The 20,498-nt window shown below is 40.4% G+C and overlaps 1 protein-coding gene across 1 annotated transcript in view; it reads left to right on the forward strand.

Annotated features, from left to right (window-relative positions):
* st6galnac5a (ST6 (alpha-N-acetyl-neuraminyl-2,3-beta-galactosyl-1,3)-N-acetylgalactosaminide alpha-2,6-sialyltransferase 5a) overlaps window positions 1-20,498 on the forward strand; it is a 66,486-nt gene that overhangs the window by 30,220 nt on the left and 15,768 nt on the right. The window contains 1 exon segment of the mRNA XM_042498198.1: window positions 8,789-9,201. Coding sequence (XP_042354132.1) covers window positions 8,789-9,201 — 413 coding nt within the window.

The raw sequence follows: 20,498 nt of genomic DNA on the forward strand, positions 1-20,498 counted from the left end.
AATGAGCACTTTGCTTCAAGCCACTATTAATTTGTGACTGTGGGTAAGAAGGCTTCTCTCTGAGGAGGCTACAGAAAACAAAGGCGTCTTTGACGAGCCTAAAGGTCAGACCCGGAGGCCCGGAGGAGGATGAGAATATTCTGTTCTGTTGTTGTATCTCTGGGCGATACTAGACAGCCAGACAGCTTCCTGCTGGGCTGCATGATTGCCGCCTCTCAGCACTCACATTTACCGACCATATCCTCCATTCCTTGAAGACCCGGCATCCTTGCTAAGCCCCTCGCTCGATCCCTCTTTCTACAGCATTCACCCACACAAAATCAATAACAACACTCGAATGCCATTTCTCCGCTCCGAGGGGGTATGGCATACGTCAAGCGTAATGGTTCACTGCAGTGTAAGTATGTCTCTTCCTCGAGGGACCGAGCCGAGTTGGGGAAGGGAGGGCGAGGAATTAAAGTTGATTTCATGCCCCCTTAAGACCTATGTGAGTTTTAACCACCAATTATTGCCTGTGTTACCCATGGGCAGCTAAGGGCTCTGCCTGCTGAGTATGAAGCCAATCAGACCGGCCGAACTGCACGATTGCCCAACTAAAATCACATAGTAATAATGTGTGATTATATGAGTAATTTTATTCCTCTTTTACGTGGCCTACAAATGCCACTCAACACCACCAGGCTTCTGACATACACACTGTGTCCAGAACAGCCTTAATAACTATGGGAACACATTCTCAGTGGTGAGCGTCGTGTTTGTTTGTTTGTTTGTTAGGCTGGTGTGAGAATATTCAAACCTGTTTCATATGAAGTCAAACACTGGACTTGACTGGTTTACCGGCTATACCAAATGACACAGCAGCCACTCCTGATTTGAACCAAATGGCACTGTAACCCAACAGAAAATGAATGTGCGACTATCATGTAGCATTGCACAAGAGCGGAGGTCTCTGTCCACACTGAATCCTTTAAATATGCATATCTGTTACGTTAAGTAAACAAACCACAGAGCTATCAGCTGTGCGCTCATGATCAGACTGGAGATATAAACATTTAAAAGATGGGTGAATATCCTTCTTGCTATCTTCCTGCATTTGTAACGTTACTTTTAAAATCAGAAAACATGTTTTTTTTAAATTTATTTTGAAATTGATTAAAAATTACATAAAGTGTAGCCAACAGCAAGTAACGTAAGCCTAGCTTGCTTTTTGCAACCATTTGTAGCAAAAAGCTTTCAGGTTCCCAGTGATCTCCCTCCAGCCAGCTGACCGCTCGGACATTTCGGTTTTTGTAGTGAAATCAGAAGGTTACATATAAATACTTCCTCATTTAAACTTTATCAGTCAGCTGTTTCTTGTCCACTGTGATGCTTTCAAAGCAAGCGTCAGGAATAAATCGTAACATAGCGTCTAACGAAAGTTCATCTTACATACCTGCAGTCAGTTAGGAAAACTCTTCTGCTGGCTTTGAATCTAAAATGTTGCCATTTGACACGATTTTAGTCTCTTTAAGAGAATAACTGCCGTGTCTCCTCTCATCACCCCAAATAGTAAATGAGCATGGTGTACGCTGCTCTCGCCCCTTGCTGAAAAATTCTCTGTATCATCATGCTAAAACCAGCTGCCTTGGCTCAGCAGTAAATTACACACAACCTATTGGACACTAGCGGCTCCGTTAATCCATTTGTAAATAAAATGCTATATTAATTTAGGCTCATATTGCTTATTACTAATACAATTAATGTTGGATTGATTGCTTTTACTTAGGCTACTTTTAAAATTTCCAGAATGTGACATAATGACAAATGCCGTTTCAGTGGGTTTGCATAAAATCAAACCAGTTTAGGCTCGTACATGGGACAGGACTTACAAAGCCTTAAATCAGCCCTACTCTTGTGTTTATACGGTGCTTGAATCAAACCCAGAACAATGTCTTTGGTCTCCTCCCTCCCTGTCTCAAGGATACTGCCTCCCCAGGTGGTCTGAGACTTGAGCTGCCTCCCTTTCATCTCCTCCACCATCTCTCTCAAGGTTAATCCCCGCAGCTCTGACAGGCGTGTTTTGCTCGGGTCAGGAAGTCAGGCAGGGTGAGCGGTGTGCAGACAGTGATGGTGCTGCAGCCCAGTGAAGGACGGGTTCACTGGAAACCGAGGAGGGTTCAGATGTGGACCAGAATGAGGAAACAGAGGAGGGCAGGTCCCGGCTGTCTGGGTTGTCGCTGTGGCAGGAGCAGCAGAGATGTGACTGGCTGTTGTCTGTCTGCCTATTGGGGCTTTTGTACCTTTACTAGGCCACTGTGGATGGATGGGTTGGCTTAATGAAACCAGGGCAGGCTCCTGGTGTGAGCCACAAGTGGGACAAGGTTAACCTCCGAGGCTAGAAATCTCATTATTGAGGAAAATGATTTTGTCGGTCTGTAAGCTAATAAAGTGAGCAGTAAGCTTCAGCTCTTCAAATGTACAGATTTACTGATTTTTTTCTATTTGCTATGCTGATAAAAATTTTTTAGTCAAATCAAGTTTTTCAACTATCATATCATATCATATTTAGAGACCAAAGGATTCATAGAATAATTTAGAAAATAATTAAGAGATTAATTGAGAATAATAGAGATGGATTGAGGATAATAGTGAGTGGCAGCACAACAAATATCACATACTTTATCTTCTATACTTCTCTCCCACTATTTAGTCAGTTATATAACAAATAAATGGTTTTAATCGTCCCTTTCAAACCAGCACATGGTCATTTATACAACGATACAGTTACGTCCCTAAATGCTTAGATTCAAACTTATTTACTGTTTTTGATCTTGTGTGTGTATGTTTGGGTTTTTTTTTTTTTTTACAATTCTGTGTGCCCTCTTTAAATTTGGACATTTTTGTGCATCTGTCAACACAATGCATGGTCTTCATGAGTTCCTTTTTTACTCAAAAGCAGCAGTTTGTGTAGTTTGAATCACTTGGTGGATAATTCATCAGTCAAACTTGTTGGAGCTGATCAGATCAGTGAATGATAGGAGCAGCTGCTGCAGAGGCGAGTGAAAACAAACTTTTAGACTCGGTGTAATGAACGGTTCAGTTTCAGTGCGCCTGGCGTTCTGCAGCTCTTTCTCTACCCAGAGTGTGGTGCAATGAATAACCATATCTCCCAAAATATTGACCAGTGCCTCCAGAGGCTTATTGTTGTCAGATTGGGGCATATGATGGAAAAAAAAAAACCCAACTAAAATTTCAATCCCTAATCAGCTTTTTGTGGATTAAACTAAATCAATTTCTCACCCGACATCACTCATTTTCTAGGAGAAACATGAACTCAGTGGTTTTGTGTCCCGTATCTTAAAAGATGCCTTTTTGGAAAAGTCGGTGCTGCTTTTCTGTTTTCTGACTATAAAATGTGGCACAGCAAAGAAATTAGTCTTTGTTTTATGCAAACCTGAATAACATTTCTTGTCTCTAATGTCTATTTTTATGCCTTCAGTAGACAGAAATAAGCTAATGTTCATCAGAATACATAATTTAGTTTGGATATTCACTTGGGTTACATTACTGATTGCTGCTTTGATCAGGTGATGTAACAGGACTCTGACGGCGTACACTTTTCAAGAACCTTAACAGCCGGAGTTTAGACGCGGTAAATCTTGTAATTATGATCAAAGGTATTTTGTTGTGTTCGAGAGAACAAAGCCGGTGATATCAAACACATTAATGATAGATATGTTTTGAATTATGAACCATTCATCACATGAATCATTGAGCAGAGCACAGTTTTCACTGGAGTTTTGTCGAGGATAAATTCGATTTGAAAGAAATTTTCAGTCTTCAGGAGTCATGAGCCGGTTCTGAGGTAAACTATAGTTTACTTTGACTCCATCGCCTCAACCCAAATCGCCATATTGGATGGGTCACGTAATTCCGGCTGAAATAGAGAGCCTTGTCCAGACCATCAGCCTATTCCTGGGTAATAGCCTGACCGAACTCCCTGAAGAGGCCAATTCTGTCCAGCAAGGCCCACTTAAATTCTCTGTGAGACAGAGGAAGAGAGAATAGGGTCTGCACAGCCACTTAAAAGCCCCTGGGTGAAAATGGGATTTCTGACCTGCTCCACTGGTGCTGCAGCTCTACAGCCAGATTGGCTGTCAAGGCGCTGCCAGGTGGGAGAGGGGAAGGGCAGAGGGGGGAGACGGGAGGAATGGATGGATGCTGCTGCTGGTGATGGTGTAGACCGCCAGGACCTCATTAGCTCAACATTTCATCAAACACTATGGCACCGGGGTGGTTCTCACTGCTTCCATATATTTCTTTCTCTTTCGCCATCTTTTCTTTTCCTTGTTTTTATCACTTTTGTCCTTTCCAGCCTCCCTCTCTGTTTCGATTTCACCTGCTCCTCGAGGTCTCATTAACCAGATGAGGCTGTTCAGCTGGTAATCTGCCGCTAAGTCAAAGTCAGCAGATGAGGACGATAATGGCACATTCCCACCCCACACACAAACACATCATAATCATTTGTTCTTGTTAATGCCATGAAAATGTACATTTGTTATGGCTATAAGAATGTAAATAACCACCATATTTCTGCCAGGGCGATATTTCAGGCTGCGTTAGAGGGCTCTGCACGACCTGCTTTGCATATCATTGCTTTTCAGTGCAGGGGGGAAATCCAAGGCACATACAAAGTACATGTGTACAGCCACTCACACAGACACATACACACACACCAAAGTCATGTGGAGCAGCTTAACATACACAAATAGTTGTATGTTAATGATTCATGTGCATGCACAAATGCAAAAGCAGGGCTTTAGGGGGAAAAAAGCCGGACACTTAATACATAGATGCATGACATCCCATGTATTTCAAACAGTGGCTGGGTCTTCAACAATAACAGGGGATCATATATAGAATATTAAAAAGCAGAAAGATGTCAAAACACTTATATGCATCATTACCATGTGATTTAAATTTTAATGTTGCACTCAGATATGGCTCTATTGCTCTGATTAAAGGCTTCAACTTTTCACTTTAATGACCGAATAATCTGTCAGCTATTTACTTGTTTAATTGGTTTGTTCGATAAAATGGCAGAAAATAATGAGATGTGTTTGTCACAGTATTCCAATACATTCTCATCCCATCATATACCCATACTTGATCACTGCTGTTCATGTTTGTATATTATGCGTCTGGTATCCTCCAGTGTTGGATATTAATGTATACAGTTTTTTCAAAACCATCTATTGCGCTCTCGCCCACCCTCGTAGGACTTTGAAGCTTCTTATGTTACATCGTTACCAGCAGCGATCTAAACTAATGCTGTCCAGTGGCGTATTATAAACCTGTGAAAGCATCTGTCCAGTCACTTCATAAATCGACACCGCCTGCCAGTGTATCATACTGCCACAACAGGTGCTGTCCGGCTGACCTGTGGTGTGTAACAGTGCGGCGAAAGGTTCCTTTCGGCTGTGTAATAAACTGACGCTATTCGCTGGCATATCACATCACCCCAAAAGGTGACTTTCTGTGGTGTCTGATGTCAAATCGCTAACCAAGTGGGTGTATTTGACAAGTTTGTAATTAGAACGGGATAAATATTCACAAAAGTCCAAGTTGACATATTGCAATTACATGTTTTGTCTGACCAACAGTCAAAACCCAGAAATATTCAGTTTGTTAAATTCAGTTATAAGAAAGCAGGCAAATATTCAACAAGAAGAAAATGGAACAACTTTTATTTTTGCTTAATTTTTTTTATAATTATTGTTGCAGATAAATTTTCTGTTGGCCTTGGGCCAGTGGTGGCCCTCGGTAAAATTTAACCTGTCTGGAATGTGATTTGTAGGCTGGGGCATCTCTGCAGAACCACAATGCCTAATTTAGTAAGTTATGTTGTGACACATTTGACCTTTTATCAAAAATTGCAGCTGGAGCAATTTTGTGCAGTTTCAGAAGACTTACCTGCCCAGATTTTAGATAACATGAATGACAGAGGAGTCACAGGATGGTGACAGGTGAGAAAGTCATGTTCATCTTTAGATATCCGGTTCAGTCCTGGTGCCATGTCTTTGACATTTCAAATCTTCTTTTGGAAATCTGAAGTAGGATTAACCTTTAATTTCCTCTAAGATTGTTTCATCATTAAGCCAGTGGTAGGTCTATTTTTAGAAAATGTATAATCAGCCATGTTCTGCAAGACAATCACCCCTCTTGTCATCAGGTTTAATAGCAATGTCAGTGTCTCTGGGGCCTGGTGACTCACTGTGACTCATGTTCGAGTGAGCGGAATTCATTTTGTATTTGTCCAGGATTTCTTTTTAAACAACTTTGCAGAAAGTCTGGATGAAAGGATTTAAACACAAGGGAACGACTTAACTTATACTTTTAAACACAGATTAGTTTGTTGCTTGTGTTTCAGTATTACCAAACATATGTTTCAGTTTTATCTTCCTTAAGTCCACTTTGATTTCAAAAGAGTCAGCTGTGCATTAAGGGTTTAACAAAACATCAATCTGGATCAATATATTGATTTAGTGATCAAGAATGTATTATAATTATTATTACATTATTGATGAAAAGTGAAAACAATGATTTATGTTTACATCTTTTAGACAAACTTTAAAGAAAAGATTCCCATTGCAAGTCTGTGTCTATGTGTGGCTGTAGCCGACGACAGAGGAGACGAGAGGAGGGGTATGAAATGTGTCAACTCAAGTCAATTTTATTTATAAAGCCCATTATCATAAAAACACAGTTTACAGCGTATGACATCCCTCTGTCCTTAGACCCTCACATTGTCATAGGAAAAAAAAAAACTGTAACAGAGGAAAAAAATGATAGAAACCTCAGGAGGAGTGCCTGAGGAGGGATCCCTCCTCCAGGACGGACAGACGTGCATTAGTGTGTGTCCCCTTGTATCATTCTGTGTCCCCTCTCTAAATTCAGAGGTTTTGCTGGGTCTGTGAACGCAGCAAATCTAACTAGATTACAAACAAGAATGGCTAAAACAGATTGGATGTGAAGTGTGTTTTATGAGTTCAAGAAGCGTTTAAGCCTCGTCAGTCTTCTGAGACCGAGAGAAAGTCAATCTCAAGTCAAGTCAAGTCAATTTTATTTATAAAGCCCATTTTCACAAAACACGGTTTGCCTCAGAGGGCTTTACAGCATACGACATCCCTCTGCCCTGAGACCCTCATATCACATAAGGAAAAACTTCCCAAAAAGAACCCCTGTAACAGGAGTGGCAGAGGATGATGGGATCCCTCTTCCAGGACGGACAGACGAGCAATAGATGTCGTAAATAACAGTTGAAATACAATCATGACAAAAAGGAAAGAGAAAGAGAGATAGAAAGAGAGGGGGAGAGATGCGCAGCAATAATGCAAACAGAAGCTGCCACATTACAATAACGATAGGTCTAAAATTACTAAATGCACTCTATGATAATATTGTGGGTGCTGATAAGAGTCTCATGCGTGGCTCATAATAAAGGCATCTCAAGAGGTGTACAGTTGTATTTCTTCAGAAATAGGAAAATAGTTATGAGAATATTACTTTTTTTTAACATATTTGGGGTTCAATTGTGTATTTATTATCTGAAAAGCTGAAGGTAAGTAACATGCTCGCTGTCGGGGAGCCTAGTTTGTTTAACAGATTTGTGCACTTGAGCGGAGACATCACCCAGCTTCTGTCTCATGGTTTCAGTGCCTCTCAGTGTGTCCCTGTTCCGATGTGTAACCTCAATAATCAGCAGCGTTGGGTCCATGGAGCATTTATTGAGAGTAACACATCTTTTTTGACAAAGTCTTTAGAGTCTTTACCAATGGTGGATGCTTTCTAGACACCTTGATGGATGTGTTAATTCTACCAGTAATCAGTATTCAGATGTATTTTTTTCATAGGTGGATAATCTATATTTTTATCTCTTCGGCAGGCAAGTTGATTGACAAGTGAAGTTCAAAAAGAAAGAGAGATTTAATAAAATAAACATATATTCATATATGTACATAAGTACGTATATGGCCTTACATTCACTCATATACATTAAACAAACCGCAAGCATAAACAAATCCTCTGATCGGGTCCGTTTCATCCTGACGCAATGCGTCAACAATTTGTTTGCAGTCACCGGCATGATGAGGTGATAAAGCTTTAAATTTATGAATTAGTAAACAGATGTGTGTTTATTTAATCCACATATTCATCATGTGTATTATGTTATTATCAGTAATATCTTTTATGAATTCCCAGGTTTCAAATATGCTGAACACTTCACAGGTTTCACATTTCAGAGAAATTCGATATGAATTTTATACATCAGGACTGTTGTTTTGGAGGTAAACACACATTCCTCTGTTGTGTGCGAGTGGGAGAAAGATGTAAGGTGAATCCTTTGTAAGACCCCGGGGTTTCTACCAATCGCAAAGCAATATGACAAGCTACACATCCCCAGGAGGCTCTGTCGCTACCCATTTGTCAACAAAGCATTTTCTGCCTCAAACACATAGCAAAGCTTTTTACCAAAGTCCCCCTAGGTGTGCATTTCTGTCTGCTTTGCATATTTCTGTATAAACCAGGGCTAAACACAACTTTCAGAGCATTTTTGACTTCTGGAAAAAAAAGACTTTGTAGAGTTTATAACAAATATGTTGCAAAACTAAAAATTCTGCTGGCAGTGCTGCAGGTGTTTCCACAGGGAACGAGGAGGCCAAATATTTTGATGCACACAACATTTGTATGAGAATGTTTTTTTTTTTTTTGGCTGTTTACTTCATTCTTGTTTTCTCCCATCAATCAGCCTCCCAGGATGCACTGCCAGACCTGCGCCCTCGTGACCAGCTCAGGTCACCTCATCGGAGGCGGCAGGGGTGAAGAGATCGACAGCGCCGAGTGCGTCATCCGCATGAACGACGCCCCCACCTCCAGGGGTTACGCCCGAGACGTTGGCCGCCGCACCTCCCTGCGCGTCATCGCTCACTCCAGCATGCAGAGGGTCCTACGGAGTCGCCACGAGCTGCTCAACGCCAGCCAGGACACAGTGTTTATCTTCTGGGGCCCCAGCAGCTACATGAGGCGCGACGGGAAGGGCCTGGTCTACAACAACCTGAGGCTGATGAACCAGGTGCTGCCAAAACTCAAAGTGTACATCATCTCCTGGCAGAAGATGCTGCAGTTTGACGAGCTTTTCAAGAAGGAGACCGGCAAGGACAGGTGAGGAAGAGAGAGGAGAGTGTCAGTGAGCACACACTAACACATTTAGATTCTGACCACAAGATGCATGGAGGACAGAGCGTTTAGCTGATGTAGCAACGGTGGGGCTGAACAAATATACATCATCCATTTTCAGTTAGGAGCTTAAAGAGATACTTCACTGCTTGAAACATGATCTTTTCATAACACTAGGCTGTTTCTGCAGTAGAAAGACACAAATACTTTTGAAATTGGTGCTAAATGACCAGAGAAAAATAACTGTGGCATTTGCTTTTGAATAAAGAGATGGAAAACCCTACAAATACCAGAATGCATTGTGCCGCATTGGACCAATAAATGCTCCTACTGGTAGATGACGTAATGCAAACTTGTTGGTTTGACACAGTTGCAGCCAACTGGTAACAAATTATCTTGACCTACAGTTAAACTGTAATCGACAATATGTTTCTGAAAACATTTAAGGTAAGAAATATTTAACACTGTAACAGAATCTGAATTTGATCAGTGCTTCTTCATTTGATCTCAGTTTTTCAGCCTTCATTTTTACAAAACAGATAACAGTATGGTGCCTACTTTCTGTTCACAGATTCTCATATTACTGCCAAATGGTACACTAAAATATAATTCTGAAAACATTTTAGGCAAGAAATAGGCTACACTATAACAGAATCTTTGTTATATTTGATCAGCGCTACTTAGTTTTTCAATTTGATCACTTCCTGTTCACAAACTATTGCTGTTACAGCCAAACAGTTCACTAAAATATGTCTCTAAACACATTTTTGGTGAAAAATAGGCAATATAATAACATAATCATGTGTTTTTGATCAGTGCTGCTTAGTTTTACTTCTTGATCAGAGTTTAGTCTGAGTTTGAGAGAGAGGAAGGAGCGTGTCTCTCTCATGATCCACTTCTGTTCTCTTTGTGTCTGTGGTGGCAGCATGGTTGGCGAGCAGTACGAAAATGTGGAAGTACAGCCTGTATTGTGAGCAAGAGCCCGAGAGCCAGCGAGACTCCAGCCAGTTCTCATTCTGGAGTTGTCAAAATACTGCTGCCTTTGCAGTGCTTTAAGCATAGGATCACAATGCCAAAAGCCACCTGACGCATCCACTTGAAACGCCGCTTGACATCGTCAGCATGATGTGCAGATGGTCGCCATCAGTTAAAAACACAGCCTGACGGAACCAGTCGCATCTGCAATGTTACGCTGCTGGACGGCGTCAGGTTGCCTCCACTAACAGCTCAATATCAGAAGCACAAAGGTCCCTATAGAGCAGTCAGGAGGGGCAGTGGATGGATCCAACAAACCCCAGACTTTCATGTTAGAGTACAGTGTTTGCTTCCCATCTGAATATAATGGGGGGGGGTCTTTCTACACCTTAATTTGTGCCTCTTTTGACTAAACCTAACCGTCCATGCCAGCATGTGCATTTGCTGAAATCCTGACATCGGTTGCCATGTGCCTTGTTGCCTAAAAATAACCACGTGCTGCGTAGTCCCACAATGCGCTTTTGTTGACATCACTGGTGGCATCCCAGAATTTCAGCAGCAGATGCAGAAGGATACCTAGAGCATAATGTGTAAACACGGAAGTCCACCCCAAAGTGGCAATATGTGAAGACTTGTTATGAGAACAGAAGATGTTGGAAACTTCACCAGATGACACATTTTGCATCATTCGCTGGGGGAGGAAACAGGGAGATATGTGCCCTAGTTAGATGGAACTAGTTAGATCTACCCACCTGGTTATGGTACAAAACTGGCTGACAGTCGGCAAGTATCCCTTTCTTTTATTTCAAAACATTCTGAAAATCAGCTTTCATTTGATGAATTAAATATCTGTAAATGTCCTGTCAGTCCAGATTGTGTATTTGGTTTTAATAAGAATCAAGGAGGAATTTTGAGACCCTCATTTGTGTGATACAGTCCTCACTTTTGTTGAATAATGAACTTGTTCCACGTGTAAACAAATTGTAGACACTGGTGTTCACACACAGGGGACACCGCAGAAAGAGATTAAACCAGATAATCCGTCATCTTCCATGCATGGTTGTGAATGTGTAGTACTGTGTTTGTATTTACATAGCATACCGGCGCTAACCGTTGGTAATACAGCACATTCAGTCTTGGTAGGAAGACTACTAAAACAAAGATATGAGAGTTGGCTGTCCTAAAACACGCTGGTGCATTCACAGTCTGTGTAGTTTTCATAATGAAGCTCTAAAGGCGTCGCTAAGTAAATTCTGGTTTAATGAAAATGTGTGATTTTGGAGGGTCCCGCAGCTACTTGAATGCATCGCCACTAGAAACGTTTCAAAGTGAAAGCTGAAAGTGAAATAATATCGTTGCTTGCAAACAGAAAAAGAAATCTCCTTTCGTTAATGTGTGATGTACAAATGGTTTAGAAAGTCTATTTGAGTATTTGTGTCTGCAACTCCTCTCGAGCCGAGCAGTGTTAAAGGACTCAAATTTAATGAGTCCAAGCTGAGTGCTCAGTCCCGTGGCCATAAATGCTTAATGAAAAGGCTGCCCAACAAACACACACACACACACACACACACTCACTCACTCAGTTTGTGTGTCCCTCTCTCTCTTTGTCCGCGGTGTCGGTGGAGACTGAATCTGACTCCAGCTTAAAGATAGATGTCAGGGGGGAAATTGCTGAGTCGAGGATTTGGTGAGTAGCTCAGACATCCATCCTTCAGGATCTGCGCCTACAATCATGGTAAATGTTTACAGTGAGCGAGCGGCTTGTGATGTACTGTTATCCTTTGATAGCATTAGGCATTAATATCTGTGAGGCTTATATGAGGTCATTTCTGCTCTGTGGAGCGTGGGAAGGCAGAGAAAGGAAGCTTCAAAGTATTGCTTCAACATCATTCTAATGTTGGATCGAAGTTTTTCAAGGAATCTAAATGTATGAAATATTTTTAACTAGTTTATAAAATCATTATTGTGTTTGGGGATTAGGAGCCTGTGTAAGCAACGTTAATAGCAGAGTTTCTGGGTAATCAACTGTGCAATCGGCAACCCTGCAAGCCTGTAATTGTAATTATAGGTTATGCGGTTTCAGTAAAGGTAATTAAGATGGTGTGGGATGTTGTCACATCCACCCATTTTAATAACACTGGCAGAGGAGCAATGAAAAACAGCTGTCCCTCTGCATCCTCTGTGTTAAATTGCCAAGCCGGGATGAGCCTCAACCGGTGATTAAAGGCAAATTAGCTTTTGAAATAACTTTTTTTTCCTCCGCCGTATTTTATGTTCCTGTAATCCTTTGTTGTAATCGCTAACAGTCCCACTGTGTTGCACTGTTAGGTTTTACTTGATACGTCTGGGCCGAGCGGGGATGTAGTTTGCTTGAATAAAACGTGTTGTTGGCAGGTTATCAAAAGATCACAGGTCGATCCCTTTAACAGCAAATCTACCTGCTGCATGCCAACTAAAGCCTCGGCAATCCTGGAAAACTAATCTGCAGTGACTTAAAAGGTCAAAAAGAGGATAAGAGAAGCCACAGGCCCAATATGCAACAGCTGCAGTTGAACAATTGACCAGAACAGAAACCTTACAAGGACTCCCTAAAAACATAGTGTGTCACCTAAAAGGGCTTGATTTTGTAGGAAGCAGCAGTGTACGAATGATGAGCTGCATGCACCTGTGGAAGAAAGCAGATCCAGATGCTTATTATTAAAGTATGGGCTAGTTTTATTATTCCTCCACAGCACTGTTGCAGTAGCAGGAGGCATTATGTTTTTGAATTGTCTGTCTGTCCCATTCTCGTGAATGTGATATCACAAGATTGCTTCCGCTGAATTTATTCAAATTTGGAATTTTTATTCACTTGGACTCAACAATGCACTGGGTTGATTTTAATGGTTGAAGATCAAAGGTCACTGTGAACCTGTATGTCTCATTCTTGTAAACACAATATCTTAAGAACATCTTCATTGATTTATTTTTTCAAATTTGGCACAAACGTTTATTTGGACTCAACAGTGAACTGATTAGATTTTGGCAGTAAGAGGTCGCAGTCAATCAGACCTTGCATAATGTTCAAATGTAATGTATCCATATAGCTGGCAGATACCGAAGACAAATTGTAGCGACTGCTGCCTACAGACGTATATGGTGCTGTAACAGGTATTATGCTTTGCCAAATGTCAACTTGGACTTAACGATAAACTGATTAAATTTTGGTGATCAGATATCAAGGTCATTGTGACCTTTTCTGCCTCATTCTTGTGAACATGATATTTCAAAAATGCCTTGATGTTTTGTTTTTTTTGTTGTTGTTTTTTTCAAATTTTGTATAAATGTCCACACAAGGATGAATTGCCTAGATTTTGGTGGCCATAGGTCAAAGGTCAAGGTCACCACGATTTTGCATCCATCCCATTGTCATGAACACAATATCTCAAGAAGGACCTGAGGGATTTTCTCCAGATTTGGCACAAACGTCCACTTGGACTCAACGATGAACTGATTAGAATTTTGTAGTCAAAGGTCAAACATGTTCGGGCTGTAACTCAGTAATCTATATACTTATTACAACAAAATGTCACAAAAATGTCAAACAGAAGAAGTGATGACATTGTGTATCGAAAAGGTCAAATGTTACCTTTACTGTGACATCATGTTCTGCAAAAACTCTTTCGTGGCCATTCAGCCTGATAACTCAGGAACAGAAAGGAGATATTTGGTCAGATGCTGCATTGGTGACACTAATGGTGAAACTGTGCTGTATGGATTTTATGTGCTGCCGGGGGAAGATGTGAGTGAAGAAATAGTGTTTTCTTAGGCATTGATGTAAACTGTAACAGCAACTTCACTGGTTTGTGGAGGCAAACAACCGTAAGGAAGCAATTGTTTTTGGAAATTCAGTTAAAATTTGTTCTACATCTGGCAGGAAACTACAAATTACAGTCTGCGTATGCCCACACAGACTTTCAAAGTGGTGTAATCAGCCAAAATAAGTGAGGTGAACCACTTAGGTGTCTGGCTCATCACAGCAGAAAAGGACAGTAAGATATTAAAATATTCTTTGATATACTGACATTTTTTGGTGGTAAAATTTAACAGCAAAATTAAGCTTTTTAATGAGCCAAGGTTATAAATCCTCATTATCTTCAGTAGCAATTAATGGGATGAAATGAAAAACAAGTAGCCCCACAACTATGTTTAGAGGCAGGAATATTATAGAAAATTAGATGAAATAGAAACAAAAAACAAACCAAACTCAAGCAGGAAAGAAAGTCTGCTGCTCAAAGAGAAGCAACATCAGAAAGTACATATAATAATAATTATTATAATAATAATAAGAGGAATAAACAACAGAAGAAAAAACATGCATTTAAAAGAGATTGCAAACAAGAGAAATGGCAGCTTTAGTGCCGCTGTTTTCACCCCGGAGAAATGCAAAGAGAAAGTGATGCAACAGGACCGGGAGCTGTGATCAGACAGAAAGTCAAGTGGCTACAGAAGTGAAGGTCCTTCAATCAGTAATCAGCACCAAACAACTTTAAATCGCTGCAGTCATTAAAGGTGTCAGGTGTAAATAAAGCGTACACTGTATATGTGCCTGCTGGTGTTTCTACTTTTAGAAGCAAAAGAACTCACAACAGAAATAGAGCTAATATGTTTCAGCTACGTGTCCTCTAGAGAACACAGATAATGATGTTCAACAGGTGTTTCTGCTTCAACTAATTGCACCTCATCGCACCTTCGTGTGACCTTTACCTCTCACCGGTTACACAACAACCATTATACTAAACTCAGTGACAATACATGTGCTCTTTAGAAATGAATGCGATGCAACAACAAAAACCCAAAGAGCAGCACAGTTCACTTTCTGTAATCAGCTCCCGTTTTCATAATTAGAGAGATAAACACTTCTTGACTAATTTGAATCTATGGCATTATTTTTGTCAGAGTAAATAGAGCGTGTATGTGCCTGCAGGGTGTGTGTGTTCTATTTTTTTCAATGCAAATCAACTTGTTTTCTTGCCATTGTATTGAAAACAGTTATCTGCTTTTATTAAATGCAAACTAAAGAAATAATCTCACTTTTTAATAGAAAAAAATAGATTTTAAGACTCAAGGATGAACACACAAATAAACTCCTCATTAACTGGGCGCTTTTGCAAGCTTTTCAATACCAAACTGTGTAAACACCGTTCTGTTTCGCAAGGATAAATCCGTCTGCCCACTCACAGCTTGCTTCCAGTCCTTTTTAAAGACAGCCATTGAAGCTAAGAGCTTGACATTTCACACCACATTATTCATCAGCATGTTCAGAAACAAAGAAATGAGGAAGACTTCTTAAGTGAGATTGGCTGCATACCTCCTGACTAAGACCTCGGCGCATCCACCGCAGACTGTGTGATGACAAAACGTCGTGCTTTGAACTTTGAAAGTTTTCTAATTTACAAAATGTGTGTGTGTGTGTGTGTGTGTGTGTGTGTGTGTGTGTGTGTGTTGTCATAGGAAAGCCTGGTGGCTGTGTTTGCATATCACAACAAATCAACATGTTCCAGACAACCTGGGTCCTGTCGTAATTAAATGAAAATGAGAAGTCTGTGCTGCGGCTGCGATAGCATCACTTTGGGTCGGCACTGTTGTTTGTCGCCTGGACAGACTCTAATAAAGATGAAAGTCGGACAAAAGTGCGTCGTCGCTATTCATCACGCTGTCACTCAGTGCTGTGCAGACAGATTGATTCGGGAGGTTTGGGGTTGTGTGGCAAGACAGTAAAACGGCAGGAAGTGACCATTTGTAGATGCATTGTTGTTGTAGGTCATTGAATTTATTATTTTACCTGTTGTATTTGAAAGTAAATTCAAATTAGTGAATATTTTAGTGTTTATTATGTTTTCGTTACAGGAGCTCCCACGCGTTTCGTCTTTACTGTACCTCAATATCACTCGTTATCATTTGTAATGATTTTATCTGAAAAAATACATGAAGTCCACATTAGTATTATTATTTGATTACCTCCACGCGTGTGACGTTTCGGGCATCGACCCTTCCTGAAACATGAGACAGACATCGTCTGAGGGAGGGCTGTTGCCCGAAATGTCACACGTGCGGCGGTAATCGAATACATTTTCGTAGGAGCGTGTACAAGTGTGTGCACTTTATTTATTCTTTCATGTCTATTTTTACTTGGTCCAGCACCTAGTTTTTATCACTCGGATGTGCGGGCTGCTTGAATTTTTCTCACTGATTTTATTTGACCACTGTCCACCTGCAGTCTGAAGAGCCGTGAGTCATTTTGGGACGATTAAGTCCATTGAGCTTTCGTTTCATGCACAGAAATTTTTTTCTAATCTAGTGTACATTTAGGCATTTGTTGAGCTCCAAATATTATGCAGTTGTAACACACTACATACTTTATTTTACATCAAAGTTGGTATGCATAGTATGTTAGTGTGCAGTTTCAAACAGAACCGTTGTGTCCATGACACTGTTTGGTCCTGTTTGTAACGTCCCCCTGAACATTTCCTCACACTTCCCAGCCTTCAAGGAAGTTGTTTCTATTCCAATGTTTTCAAGCAATGGAAATATTAAAAAAACAATGCTTAACAGGCTTTTTATGTAAGAATTTCTACCTTATGTTTATCCCTCCCCTACCTGCTCTTTATGAGAGAAAATAAGAAAAACACCTTTTCAAACAACCAGGTAAACCGTCCACTCCAAATATGTGTCACCCTCATCCGCCGGAGGCAAGCAGGGTGTCGAGGTGTCTGCCTGGTTGCTGCCTTGTCAAGTCTTTCCTTATCAGGCCGGCGCTTTGTTTTTCTGTCTCGCCAAGTTAAAAACCTCCGCTGCTGTGGATGCTGGTGTGTGGGTACTGATGAGAAGCAGTAACGAGCTCACTGAAAGCAGCAGGGTGACGAGCTGGTTGAGAGATCACGAGATCCTGTCAAACTGCCCTTAAGCGAGTTTGATCCTCTGCCTCCTCACTCTTGTTCACATTATTTAAGAATATGATGACCACAGAAATGTTTGGACTTATTTTAAAACGTTAAAGGGGTTAAAGCCGAAGAAAGATGGAAATATACTTTACAGTCATTCCAGTGGCGTGACTCTACGGATGGTTGGATGATTGGAAGATTTATTCACAGTGAGCAGGAAACAGACTGATAGTAATATTTGCAAGCTGCACTGATGCTGCATTGTTGCAAAATGCGACTAAATAATCTCATTTTGGAGCCGTACAGACACAAAAACACACTCCGACTCGAACACTGTCGCTCAGGAGTGTGTTGTCTGAATTGGCAAAGGAGTGTGTGTGACGTATAACGTTTGAGTCTTTTTTTGTGTGTCTGTGAGAGCAAGAGAGCCAAAATGCCGAAGCCAGTGTCATGTCGGTGGCTTAAATAATAATTAGAATTTATACTTGATGTCTGCAATATAGTCATTTTAAACATCTCACGCGGGACAAGCTGCAAGACATCAAATATTTTCAGTATATCTCCCCTAATATCAATTTGTCCAACACTTGATTTATGACCAGATAACAGAAAAAAAAAATATATATATATATATATATTGGTGGTAAACATTATATTTGCTAAATATGACTGTTGTCTTGTGTTGAAGTCTGACTTAAGTAGAAGTCCCGAGTCTGATGCATCTATTTTTAACATTGTATTGCAAAAAAAAAAAAAAAAAAATGCAGAATTAGTTTTCCATTAAGTTCATTATAAAATGACAGTAGGATTACATGCCAGCCCATAATGTCCTGCCCTGCAGCTCCTGTCAAAAGTGATTTTTACTTCTTCTGTCATCTGAGAAAGCAGAGAACTCTGAAAGTTTTGGCTCTGTACCATAAAGCAATCTCTTTTTTATTCTCTATGTGCTCTTTCTTGTCCTGGCCCATTTTCTGCAGAACTCAGCTGGGCCTCATGCAAAATAAAATGTAATCTGTGAGTCAGCCTTATGCTAAGGTATTAGAGTTAATGTGGCAATGATTTACTGATGATAGAATACTACAGATGGCACTACTTTAATTATTGAATGAGGAAGTTAAGTAGAACTCATTTAGTTTTCCCCTCATTGCTAATTTATTTTCTCTCATAAATGACTGATGATGTTGAAGCAGTTATAATAAAGGTTGCAGGGTTTACTTGTATTCGTCTTGCAGTCTCTCCACCATATTTGGCCCATCTTAAAATGCACCTGATAACTGATGCATGAACACATCCGCTGGTCACCAGTCACAATCCCAGTCGAGACGAGGTTCAGCTGTGCAGCAGTGTGAGCGTGATGAGATACACAGCTGTGCCTGATTCAGCTGAAGGATTCAAATTTATCCCTGCTGAATAATTGTGTAACATCGGCTCATACAGGAATATTTTCACGCTGGGTGCGAGAGAAACAAGTTGTGATACAGTTTTTTCTTTGTTTTTTTTTTAACACTCAAACTAATTTCAGAAATTGATTTGATGAATAATGATTGTTCCAATGATGCTTTGGACCATAACAGCGAAACCCCCCACTGTGCTCGGCAGTGATGAGAAACGTGGCCACAGGCCAGTGAGCCAGAGATCAACATCACAAAGTTTTCTGTCCCTGCAGCTTTGTGAAAACCAGAGCTAGCGGCCATGCTTGCAAACAGTATTCGTACAGTAATCCTCTGATATTTCTGTTTGCATGCAGCCGTGCATACTCCAAATAACGTGCCCTAACGTGTCATTAATCACGTAAAAACATCTGGAGCTGCTTGTCATGTTGCCATTTTGCATCAAAGTTTCCAACTAGTGGTAAACTTTCTGGACCATGTGGACACAGCTTCCCTCTTATTTTCCTTCAGCTGTCTTGAGAAGATCAGCTCTTTAATATTTGTGCATTTCCAAAAACCTGTTAATCCTTTGAAACCTGAACAAATTGGTTTGATTTCTTTCAAAAACAAGGGAAAAAGATAATAACAAACTTAACAACATACGGCTGAAACAGCAAGAAATTAGCGAAAAACTAAACATTTGTAGAACGTTTCTTACCATTTCTGGCTTTTTCCACCATGTTTTCAGAATATATGGAATCAGTTTTCTCAGGTTTGAAAGGGTTAAACAGCTTGTATGTAAAAGTCACCTGAATGCAGCACAAGAAAACTGATGTCAATTCAGGTTTAAAAGGGTTAACATCAAAGACTTTCATATAGTTTAAAAGAAGGCGCGGCTCTTCGTGAGACCATAAATATGAGTAATACGTTTTGGTGTGTATCTCTACTCCAGACTTAAAAAATGTTGCCTAGTTGTTTTTTGTACAAGGTATCCATGACAACTGGAGAGTTTGTGAATTATCATATCGCTGCTGAATTCTGTAATTGTGGCGCCACCCAATCCAACACTGTAACACGTAATATTCACCTCAGTTTCAGTGTCTGATTTTCTTCTTCTCTTTCTAACAGCAGCGTCACCCGTTCAGACACTGTGAGACGTATCAGTTAAGTTAAATAAATACCGGGCTCTTGTCTTACAAACAGAGCTTTTCCTCAGACGAACTGATGAGGTGACCCTTTCTCTCCTCGTCCATAACAGCTGCAGATGGCTAAGTAGCTGTCTAGCTCGCTGTTTCCACCATGCAACCATGTTACACTGTCAGTCACGCTTAGCAATGTTGCAACTTCAGCTACTCCATCACTCACTCACTCATGGAGTTTTGCGTTTATAAGGCTGGCCTTGCATGCTGCCATCCAGACAAAAAGTAAGGGGATCACCAAAATCATCAAAATGCATCAACGGGGAACCACAAATGTCAGTATAAATTTTAATGGCAATATTTCCAATAGCTGTGCAGGTAATTCAGTCTGGGCCAAAGTGGTGGACTGAACATCAGTGCCCTTGCTTCACTAACGGGCAAAAACACATAAAACCGTTTCTGTGATTTATTATTTCATTAGGCCATTAATGTGGTTTACAGCCAGTTAATCATCAGGTCCACAAAACACATCCTGTACACATGTTGGCATAAGTGTAAAAAAAGCAGTCCTCCCAAGGTGACTTTGAAAGATATTCAGTATTTTTTATGCTGCAGCATGAAAGAAGCATCTGATAAACATTTCAGTGTGTTTCATATTTTATTATGTTCTCATTACAGCACATTTTAGTTAACTTTCATTAGGGCTTATTTTAAATTAGTGTCGAAACCACCAGAATGAAAGTATCAAAATTTTAGTCATTTTACTTAGTTGAAGTTTTTTCACTTTAAACTGAATTTTTCCGTGGTCTTTTTTTTTAGAAGTGGTGCAAATTTGATAACTCTGGAGCCCGTTCAGTCTGTTCAAAACCAACAAG

The sequence above is a fragment of the Plectropomus leopardus genome, chromosome 12 (assembly GCF_008729295.1).
Source record: "Plectropomus leopardus isolate mb chromosome 12, YSFRI_Pleo_2.0, whole genome shotgun sequence".
Taxonomy (NCBI): domain Eukaryota; kingdom Metazoa; phylum Chordata; class Actinopteri; order Perciformes; family Serranidae; genus Plectropomus; species Plectropomus leopardus.